At 54.7% G+C, this 11,780-nt stretch overlaps 1 protein-coding gene across 1 annotated transcript; it reads right to left on the bottom strand.

Annotated features, from left to right (window-relative positions):
- Positions 1 to 676: 676 nt before the first annotated feature.
- Positions 677 to 8,134, bottom strand: LOC131291230 (uncharacterized). Its single transcript, XM_058320415.1, has 2 exons — positions 7,085 to 8,134; positions 677 to 4,897 (listed from the first exon to the last, which is right to left on the bottom strand). Exons 1-2 carry the CDS (start codon positions 8,132 to 8,134, stop codon positions 677 to 679), a joined length of 5,271 nt encoding a protein of 1,756 aa, XP_058176398.1.
- Positions 8,135 to 11,780: the final 3,646 nt, after the last annotated feature.

Raw genomic sequence — 11,780 nt, 5'->3', positions numbered from 1 at the left:
ATCTGACTATACTGGCGAGAATCCAGTATTTACCCAGCGGCGTTTTGCAAGGCGCGGTGGCGCTCGGGATACAGCGTGAGCCGAGCCGTGGTACCCGAAGCTATGGCTGGTAGGGTTCATTGCCATATGGCAATATATACATATATATATATGTTGCTCTCGCACGTAGCGATGGGCGAGTGTTTTGCACGTAGCGAAAGCGAATGTTTTGCACGAAGCTAAAGCGAATGTTTTGCACGAAGCTAGAGCGAATGTTTTGCACGAAGAATTCACACGTTGGAATTACTAGGTTAAAAAGGAACTTTATTTGCACTTTTTAATTAGATTGGCACGTAGCAGCTTGTTACTCGTAGGTATACGTAAGAAAAGCGAGAGAGCCCGTCGATCCGTTGATCGACGGTTTTATAGGTGTCATCGCTCCCCTCCACTTCCCTATGCGTGGGAGAGTTGCCCGTAGCGAAAGCTCTCCCACGCGCTCTCTCCTGTGACGTACCAGCACGCGGTGATAAGCTGACATTCCAGCACGCGGTCTGGCACGTCACACGATCTTCCGGGTCATGGAGGGGATTTGCCATAATTGATATGCGCTTATCGCATGATCGCGCGGATGACGTGATTGATCATGCGCTTATCGCATGATCGCGCGGATGACATAATTGTTTCGATTATAACGCGATTATTTCCCACAACCATTCCTCCCCCCTTTGGGACGCAGGCGACCGTCCCAAATTCCGCACGTAGGTGGTGGGTCGTCCTCATGCTCAGGGGTCGTCGGCGGCACGTAGCCAGGAGTCGAGTCAGGAGGACACTGCGCTGCTGATCCCTCAAGTTGTTCGTTTGGCGCTGCGTCGGATACGGAAGAGTCAGGTGCGCCCGAATGCTCCTTGGATACTTCCGCTTCAGCGGCCTCAACTGGGAGGGGTGCCAACAGCCTCACGTTGCGCTTGTAGATGCCGCTGCTTGTTCGTATGTCAGCGACACGTACGATGCCGTCGGGTCCCACGTAGGTTTTGACGACCAGGCCCATGGGCCATCGTCCAACGGGTAGGTTGTCATCACCGACTAGCACGATCTGGCCCGTCTGCAAGTTTGTAGTGCGTTTCGTCCACTTCGCACTACAACGCAACTGAGCAAGGTACTCAGTTCGCCAACGGGACCAGAATTGCTGAGCGAGTTTCTGGACTCGCTTCCAGCGAGTTTTGACACCGACCGTGTCATCGTCTCCAAGCGGGGCAGGAGTGGTGAATGATGCTCGTCCGATGAGGAAGTGCGCAGGGGTAGGTGCCTCTACCGATTCCGGACTGGAGTGGATTGCGGTGAGCGGCCTGGAGTTGAGAATGGCCGAAATTTGGTAGAGTAACGTCTGTAGCTCTACCAAGTTCAGCTGGGCTCCCTTTGCGGCGGCCTTGAACAATCGTTTTGCCACCTTGATGTTGGCCTCCCAAAGCCCTCCGAAGTTTGGGCTCCTGGGAGGGATAAACGAGAAACGAATTCCGCTGTCCGCTGCCAAGCTCACCACTTCGTCCTGGAATTCCCGGTTGTTGTGAGTCTTGCGAAGCAGGGTCAATTCTCTGGCAGCTCCCACGAAGTTGCGGCCGTTGTCGGAGTAGATCGTGTCAGGTCTTCCACGTAGGGACACGAATCGTAATAGAGCTGAGATGAACGCCGATGTCGACTGATCTTCCACTACCTCCAAGTGCGTGGCCTTCGTAGTGAAACACACGAAGATACAAACGTAGACCGTTCTACGCTTGCCTGATCGAGCATTTGAAACGATTTCGAAGGGGCCACACAGGTCCACGCCGGTGTGGGTGAAGGCGGGAGACACGTTGACGCGAGCCGACGGCAGCTGTCCCATCTGCTGGGCGTATTGTCTTGGGCGCGCTCGGGCACAAATTACGCATCTCGAGGTTACCCCGACGACTGTTCTTCGCAGGTCTCGCATCCAGAATCTCGCACGGAATTCGGCCATGATCAGCTCAGTTCCCGCATGGAAATTGTGCTCGTGCAAATGGCGGATGATTACGCGGGAGAAGGGATGCGACTTTGGTACTAGGAAAGGAACCTTGGCTTCGTCAGCCAGATCCGAGTTTCCTAGTCGTCCCCGTACGCAGATGATCTTATCCCTTACTATTGGGTCGAGGTGCTGCATCGAACCCTTGGGCGTAACTGACCCGGAGTCTTGCATCTCCTTGACCTCATTGGGAAAGCACGTAGCTTGCATCACCCGTACTATCAGTTGGAGTCCGTACTCCAATTCGTCGAGCTGAAGGGGTCCTGATTTTTTCTCCACGGAGGATGAGGGTGCGCGTAAGTTAAAGATTGCTCTACCGAGCCACGCGAAATGTCGTCTTGTCATGATGAACGAGTTGTGGTGCTTATACTGGGATAACAAGTCATCACAATCGTTCCCCACCATGGCCGTCAACAATAGAGGAGCGTCGACAGCTTCCTCCAACGCAGTCACGTAGTTTAGTTGAGGCATAACTGGCCTTTCATCATTGACTATGAAACTCGGTCCGTTCAGCCAAAAACTCGCAGTCTCGCTGTTTATAAGCTTGTTGGCAGGAAGTCCTCTGGACACGAGGTCTGCTGGGTTGAGTTTCGTCGGCACGTAGCTCCAATCCAGACGATTCGTGGCAGCGTGAATTTTCTCCACCCGGTTCTTAACGTAGACTCCCCACTTGGTGTTGTCGGGACGTATCCAAGCCAGTACCACCTGAGAGTCAGTCCACCAACGAGTTTGGCTTATCCGGGTGCCAAAGGCGTCCTTTATTTTGGCATAAAGGCGAGCTAGGAGCAGAGCTCCTTGCAGTTCGAGTCGCGGCAAAGTCACCTCTTCGATGGGTGCCAATCGCGACCTGGAGCACAGCAACCGAGATTGCGGGTTTCCTTCACCGTCCAGAAAGCGAAGGTAAATGGCGCATCCAAAGGCCTTCGTAGATGCGTCGCTGAAGCCGTACATGATCGCGCCCTGAGGTTCGCTGGGCAGCGCCATCCTTGGGATTGGGAGCTGTCTGAGAAGCGGCAGGTGGCTGGCGAATCCGTTCCAGCTTTCGATCATGCGAGGTGATGCGGCTTCATCCCATCCGAAGCCATCTCGCCAGAGGTCTTGTAGCAGAATCTTTCCGGTGACTATCACTGGTTGGAGGATCCCGATAGGATCATACAGCTTGCCAACTTTGGATGCTAAACGTCGTTTCTCCAATGAACCCAAAGGCTCGTAGAACTCATCCTGGACTACGAGCTGGAACGTATCCTCTGTAGGGCACCAAGCCAGGCCGAGCAACTTGATGGCCTGCTTCTCACCAATCTGTACAGTTGTATCGCGGTGTTCCACCGGGATTTTACTGGTGATCTCTGGTGAGTTAGATGCCCACTTTCGCAATGGCATCCCGCGTATGTTGAGTGCTCGCTCGACGCTGGTCATAAGCTCACGTAGCTGCTCGGGAGTCGATGCGCCCAACGAAAGGTTGTCCACGTAGAACGATGATTGGATGGCGTCAGCTGTCTGGGGATCGGAAGTCCGCACTTCTTCCCCGGCTTCGAACAACGCCCTGCAGGCCAAATAAGACGAAGCAGCCTCACCGTACGTAACAGTGAGGAGTCTGAATAGTTGCATCGTGTCCTTTGGCTTGTCGCGCCACAGAATGCACTGCATCCAAGTGTCGGGCTCGGATACCCACACTTGACGGTACATCTTTACGATGTCGGCAGTCGCCACCACGGTTTGAGTACGGAAATCTAGCCAGATTCGGAACAAGTCAGGCTGGATCACGGGTCCTACGGCTTGGAGGTCGTTCAGCGAGATTCCCGTCGTTGATTTCGCGCTGGCGTCGAACACAACGCGTAGTTTTGTGGTAGTCGAGTCTGGCTTGACCACGCAAGAGTGGGGAATCACGTAGCGTACTTTGGGGAGCTCCTCCGTTGATACTGGGCACATGTGGCCCAGCTCTTGGTACTCTCGCATGAACTTTCGATATTCTGCGTAGGTGGGCTCATGGCTGGCGAGACGTCTTTCTAGGGCTAGCAAGCGGCGTCTTGCTTGCCCCATTGAATCTCCCAGCTGGTTTAGCTCCCCCCGTAAGGGAATTTGTACGATGTATCGTCCATCGTCAGCGATGGTGGTATGCTCCTTAAAGTGCGTCTCTAGTTCGTGAGACTTCCAAACCGTGGAGTCGGCGGCATCATTTGGGAGTTCTTCGATTCTCCAGAATCGTTCGAGGATCTCCTTTAGGTCATCGACGCACGTAGCTAGACAACTGTGTTCGTATAGATCGGCTGAAGTCGTGTCACGTAGCATTCCTCCCACGAGCCATCCGAATTTAGAATTCTGGAGGGTCAAGCCATTTGGGAGGCGACGCAGCCCTGTCTTGAGTGCGTCGAAGCATATTCTGGCACCTAAGATAGCGTCGATTGTTCCAGGATGGTAGAATTCCGCATCTGCTAGGAACTTGGCCTCTGGCAGGTCCAATTCGTCTTGTCTGATGGCACGAGCCGGTTGATCACTGAGACCGGGAATCACGAAGAATCCGACATCCTCAGAGCAGCTGCCGTCAATCGACGTAATCTTCGCTCGTATTTGTTGGGTTACTGGGATTTTGCTCCCCACGCCACTCAGCGTCAATCGTGCAGGGTGCATCGCTAATCCAAGACGCTTAACCGCATTCTTGGTGATTGCCTCGATTTGGCTGCCGGAGTCGAGCACGCATCGGATCCGTTGCCACATTCCCATGTTGTCCTGGATGAGTATCGCGACCGTAGCGAGTAGCACGTAGTTGTCCAGTAGCGGGATGTCTTCCGTTGGTGAAATGTCAACCGAGGCACGTCTTGATTGGCAAGAATCGGCAGCAGGATCACTCGATGAATTGGCGCCCGAAGGGGGGTCATTACCATCCTGTGGGGTGGATTCATCAGGACGAGGCGCAGGACAAGCACGATGATGCAGGGAGCCGGAGCGAAGCACGGAGCGGGATCTCCTCGGGATGTTGGATGCAGCATGCGGCAGACAACAGCTTCTGGGTGTAGAATGAATCCGAAGAGGCACGGAGCAGGAACGAGAAGGTGCGGCGCGAGCACCAGGCGGCAATTGGTTGGTACTGGGTGGCGCGGCAGTACGAAGAGGCACGGAGCAGGAACGCGGGGCGGCGCGAGCACCAGGCAGAAATAGGCAGGCACTGGGCGGCGCGGCAACACGAAGAGGCACGGAGCAGGAACTAGAAGCGGCGCGAGCACCAGGCGACAAGAGGCAGGCACTGGGCGGCGCGGCAACACGAAGAGGCACGGAGCAGGAACTAAAAGCGGCGCGAGCACCAGGCGACAAGAGGCAGGCACTGGGCGGCGCGGCAACACGAAGAGGCACGGAGCAGGAACTAAAAGCGGCGCGAGCACCAGGCGACAAGAGGCAGGCACTGGGCGGCGCGGCAACACGAAGAGGCACGGAGCAGGAACCGGGCGGCACGGTGACATTTAAAGGAACAGAACGGGCACATACCTGTACGCAGCTTGCGTGACTCAGCAAAGCTTGGACACCGGGCGGCAGACTACAGTCCCTGGGCGTTTCGGCAGCACGAGGAAGCACGGAGCGGGAACGGCGGGGCACGAAACTGGAGTCACTCGGCACGGCGCGGGCACCAGGCGGCAAGCAGCAGGCACTGGGCGGCGCGGTGGCACGAGGAGGCACGGAGCGGGAACGTCGAGGCACGAAGCTGGAGTAACTCGGCACGGCGCGGGCACCAGGCGGCAAGCAGCAGGCACTGGGCGGCGCGGTAGCACGAGGAAGCACGGAGCGGGAACGGCGGGGCACGAAACTGGAGTCACTCGGCACGGCGCGGGCACCAGGCGGCAAGCAGCAGGCACTGGGCGGCGCGGTGGCACGAGGAAGCACGGAGCGGGAACGTCGAGGCACGAAGCTGGAGTAACTCGGCACGGCGCGGGCACCAGGCGGCAAGCAGCAGGCACTGGGCGGCGCGGTAGCACGAGGAAGCACGGAGCGGGAACGGCGGGGCACGAAACTGGAGTCACTCGGCACGGCGCGGGCACCAGGCGGCAAGCAGCAGGCACTGGGCGGCGCGGTGGCACGAGGAGGCACGGAGCGGGAACGTCGAGGCACGAAGCTGGAGTAACTCGGTACGGCGCGGGCACCAGGCGGCAGGCAGCAGGCACTGGGCGGCGCGGTAGCACGAGGAAGCACGGAGCGGGAACGGCGAGGCACGAAGCTGGAGTAACTCGGCACGGCGCGGGCACCAGGCGGCAAGCAGCAGGCACTGGGCGGCGCGGTAGCACGAGGAAGCACGAAGCTGGAGCGGCGAGGCACGGAGCTGGAGCGGCGGGGCGCGAAGCTGGATTCACTCGGCACGGCGCGGGCACCAGGCGGCAAGCAGCAGGCACTGGGCGGCGCGGTAGCACGAGGAAGCACGGAGCGGGAGCGGCGAGGCACGGAGCTGGAGCGGTGGGGCACGAAGCTGGATTCACTCGGCACGGCGCGGGCACCAGGCGGCAAGCAGCAGGCACTGGGCGGCGCGGTAGCACGAGGAAGCACGGAGCGGGAGCGGCGAGGCACGGAGCTGGAGCGGCGGGGCACGAAGCTGGATTCACTCGGCACGGCGCGGGCACCAGGCGGCAAGCAGCAGGCACTGGGCGGCGCGGTAGCACGAGGAAGCACGGAGCACACACGGGGCACGAAGCACGGGGGGCGAGGCACGGAGCACACGCGAGGACGCACGGAGCACACGCGAGGACGCACGAAGCGGGAACGGCGGGACACGGCACTGGGGTTCGGATGCACGGAGCGGGCGCGGAGTGAGGGCACGGAGTGGGCAAGTCACTCCGGCGTCGGGTCGGAGTGCACGTGGAGCATTGTGTGGTGCTTCTTGCCACACACCTGGCACCTCCGCTCACTCGGGCATGCATTGGCCGGATGGTCCTTCGAGAAGCAGTTCATGCACTTGCGGCGGTCCATAATGTAATTAATGCACTGAATTACGGACCGCGCGCGCAGCTCCGGGCACACCGTCGTCACGTGGCCCGTCCTGTCACACGCGTAACACCGTCGCGTCCCAGCCCCCTGACCCCCCGTTCTTACCTTCGTACTGGTGCTGGCGGGAACGATGGCGGCAGCGGCTGGCTGGGTCGCCGGCGCCCTCCGCGCAGGCCTGGAGGCGATGGCAGCAGGCTTCGGGGTGACGGTTGCAGCTAGCACCGTCCGTGCTGCTCGCTGGTTCGCTCCACGCGCTCGATCCGCATCTTCCTTCCGCTTGGGCTGATAATAAATTTTATTAGCCAGCCCATCCAGCTCGCGACGCAGCTCAACCCACGTAGGGATGAGCTGCTGGTCCGCACGCCGTGTCACGCTCGCAATGGTTTCAGCGTCTAGCTTGTCCATTACGAGCGCGACAATCAGCCCGTCTTCCACCACGGAGGTGGAATCGCCAGCCTCGGCGATCTGGCGGGCTGAGGCCACGGCCGTCTCCACTACGTCGATGACGCGCATCAACGCGTTCGCCGACGGAGAGCTCATCCTGGGCAGTTCGAGGATTTTGCGGATGTGGCCCATAAATGCCACCCGCTTCTTATAAAATCTCTCCTCCAGCTTGGCCCAAGCTTGGGCGAACGGCATTCCGGCGTTTTCGAATGCCTCACAACTGTGCCTCGCGATGTCGCACCGCTCGAGGCATTTTATCAAAAAGGCGAATTTATCGGAGTCCTCCGTAAGTCCGGCCACGCGCTTCTCGAATCGACTCGAGAACGCGGGCCATTCGGAGGGCGAGCCCTCGAACTTAGGCAGTTCTATGCGAGGCAGGTGGTCTGCTCGCGATGGCTGCCCCGCCATCGTGGTGTCCAAAATGGACGGTTTGCAGGCGGCTCCCTCACGGCGCTTGGTTGCAGCCGCCATGGCTGCCGCATAAGCCTCCGTGAAGGGGCCCCTGCGCGGATGGGGGCCGGTGACACTTTCGACGCGCATCAGCGCGGCGTTCCCGTCCCGCCACAGGGACGCCAAGATGTCCACCTTCACGGCGGCCACCTCCGGTTTCATCTTCGCATCGAGGCTTGCGGCCACCTCCTTTACGCTGCCCTCTAGGGCGGTAAGTAGCCGCAAGGCCTCGGCCACGATGTTTTCGTTCTCGTTATTCATACTTAAGTCGTGACAGAATTTTGCACTTAGCACTTTTCACGTTATCACGTCGGGGTCACCAAAATGCTCTCGCACGTAGCGATGGGCGAGTGTTTTGCACGTAGCGAAAGCGAATGTTTTGCACGAAGCTAAAGCGAATGTTTTGCACGAAGCTAGAGCGAATGTTTTGCACGAAGAATTCACACGTTGGAATTACTAGGTTAAAAAGGAACTTTATTTGCACTTTTTAATTAGATTGGCACGTAGCAGCTTGTTACTCGTAGGTATACGTAAGAAAAGCGAGAGAGCCCGTCGATCCGTTGATCGACGGTTTTATAGGTGTCATCGCTCCCCTCCACTTCCCTATGCGTGGGAGAGTTGCCCGTAGCGAAAGCTCTCCCACGCGCTCTCTCCTGTGACGTACCAGCACGCGGTGATAAGCTGACATTCCAGCACGCGGTCTGGCACGTCACACGATCTTCCGGGTCATGGAGGGGATTTGCCATAATTGATATGCGCTTATCGCATGATCGCGCGGATGACGTGATTGATCATGCGCTTATCGCATGATCGCGCGGATGACATAATTGTTTCGATTATAACGCGATTATTTCCCACAACCATATGTGTAGACTTCATCTTGATTTTTTGGAAGGATGCTAGTGTTCGTGATAACCTGAAGCTGAAGTTAGCCAGCGTTTTACAGATGAAAGACATGGGGAAAGCCCGAACGTGTGTCGGGATGACTATTGCTTACGATAAGGAGTTTATAAGCATTAACCAAACCAGATATGCCGAAGAAGTACTAGAGCGTTTCGGGATGCGAGACTGTAAAGCTGTCGCTTCACCATGCGACATCTCCCAAAAGCTCACGGCTCGTTCGGATGATGAACGAAAGATAGATGTACCCTATCGAGAGGCAGTTGGGGCATTGTTGTTTCTGGTACAAGGTACCAGACCGGACCTGGCATTTGCTGTCAGCAATGTCAGTCGCTTCAACGGCAAACATAACGAAACACATTGGACTGCTGTAAAAAGGATTTTTCGCTACTTGAGGGGAACGAACAATCTCGGTATTGTTTATCGACGAGGCTCAGGTGAGCCAGTGACCGGTTTTGTTGATGCAGATTGGGCAAACGATCAAGACGAGCGTCGATTATTCTCTGGGTACGTGTTCAAACTAGCTGAAGGTGCTGTCGCCTGGTCATGTAAAAGACAACAATGTGTAGCCGTCTCCAGTACTGAAGCTGAATATGTGGCTATTGCGCATGCAGCTAAGGAAGCAGTGTGGCTGTATCGCTTTATCAGACAGTTCAACGAGCTAACAACTGTTTTGCTGCATTGCGATAACCAGAGCGTACCTGTTATGACTGAAAGAGAAGCTTTCAGTCCGAGGACAAAGCACATCGACGTAAGCTTCCATTTTGTACGGGATTTAGTGAAGAGCGGATCGCTTACCGTTGGATTTGGTATGAAGAAAGCCTAGGGCTGTTTGTTATCCTGACTATGGACCGAGTTGGGGTGTTGATACTATTGCGTCCAATAGTCCATTGTTCTAATCATCTTGGTGACTGCCATCGTGAATTGTAGAATTAAATTAAGATTGGCAGCACTGTTTTCTTTGGCTGTCAATATGACAGGAAATAAAAGTCCCTCGCGCTCTTGCTGCTGGACTACGAAACGAATAGCACGTGTTTTGGGTTTCTTACTAAAAATCCCAACACATGGCCATGTTTAAATTTATCGGAGTATAATTATCATACGTTTAGCACCAGTTAGGCAAATTCATTTCGATGGAGACCCGTCGCCGAAGACAATAATCGAACATCAAGGAACTGCCGAAAATCATGACTCGACTGGTGGTAACATGATGACAATGTATTTACTTGGATTTAGAGAAAAATATTGAGTAGAGGTCATGACTTTAGCGTGTTCTTTTCTCAACAAATTAATCGAACCGTTCGCGATGAAGTCTGAGATCGGAAAGATCGAATTTTATTCCTACTTACTAAATTACACTAAGCACACTACTACATCTTCAAAGCTAAACTTCATGTTCCATGTTTAAATTTATCGGAGTATAATTATCATACGTTTAGCACCAGTTAGGCAAATTCATTTCGATGGAGACCCGTCGCCGAAGACAATAATCGAACATCAAGGAACTGCCGAAAATCATGACTCGACTGGTGGTAACATGATGACAATGTATTTACTTGGATTTAGAGAAAAATATTGAGTAGAGGTCATGACTTTAGCGTGTTCTTTTCTCAACAAATTAATCGAACCGTTCGCGATGAAGTCTGAGATCGGAAAGATCGAATTTTATTCCTACTTACTAAATTACACTAAGCACACTACTACATCTTCAAAGCTAAACTTCAATAGTGTCTCGATTTGAGGGAACGCACATTTTTATAAAATATACAGTGCTGTGCGCAATTGTAAGGTTGCCACAATACTCCCCTCCTAGACTAGGATCCCTCTATTGGTATCTGGAAGGGATAATAACTCGTCTGCCAGAGCGAGGTACTCTAGTCGGTGGAATCTCGGCAGGAGTTGTGGCTGCTGGTTCTGTTGACGTTGGCTGTTCACTGCAGACGTACGCGGGTTTCAAACGGTCGATCGAAATGTTGACTTCAAGTCCCCGTATGCTCAATTTGAAAAACTTTTCCGTTCGAATAAGAATCTCGAATGGTCCTTCATACGGAGACGATAACGATGGTCTTATTGAATCGTTGCGAACGAAGACGCTCTTACATGTTCGCAGGTCCTGGTGCATGAAAATGTTTCGCTTCCCGTGCCTGGCAGTCTCTTGGGGGCGAAGATCACGCATAGTCGATCGGAGTTTGGCGACGAATTCTGTTTCGTAAGGTCTCTGCAGGTTGTCAACAAAAAATTCGAACGGTATCTTGAGAGTCGTACCGTATACCATTTCAGCAGGCGAAGTTTTGATGTCCTCTTTGTAGGTTGTCCGTAACCCAAGTAAAATTACCGGTAAATGTTGACTCCAGTAGTTGGGATCGTGGCAAAGGATCGACGACTTAAGGGTTCTATGCCATCGTTCGATGATTCCATTAGACTGGGGGTGGTAGGCAGTCGTGCGCAGGTGTTTGGATCCGATCAAACGAGTCAATTCGGTGAAGAGCGATGATTCGAATTGTCGTCCTTGATCAGACGATATGAAGGCGGGAACACCGAATCGGGATATCCATCCGGAGACTAGAGCTTCGGCGATTGTAGAAGCGGTCATGTCCCACGGGAGGGAAGGGTCCCACGATGTCGATATTAATGTTCGAAAATCGGCTGTCCGGTGCTGGGTACCGCGCTATTGGCGACTGCGTATGTCGGGTCACTTTCGAGCGTTGACATTGGATGCAGTTTCTGGCGAAGGCGATGCTGTCCTTTCGAATGTTCGGCCAAACAAATCTCTCAGTCATTAATTTGGCTGTTGCACGAGTGCCAGGGTGGAATAGATGATGCGTTGCCTGGAGTGCTGCGTTGCGAAACCGCTTTGTAACGAAAGAACGAATGGTGTCACTCGAACAATCACACAGCAGTTGATGCCTTCCGCCTGGAACCGAAAAATATTTTAGTATCAATGAAGATTTAATTTTACCCTGCTGAATATCCTGTAGTTCGCCGTCGGTCTTTTGGTCCTCAGTTA

Source organism: Anopheles ziemanni, chromosome X, assembly GCF_943734765.1.
Source record: "Anopheles ziemanni chromosome X, idAnoZiCoDA_A2_x.2, whole genome shotgun sequence".
Taxonomy (NCBI): domain Eukaryota; kingdom Metazoa; phylum Arthropoda; class Insecta; order Diptera; family Culicidae; genus Anopheles; species Anopheles ziemanni.
This window is presented reverse-complemented; position numbering and strand designations above follow the sequence as displayed.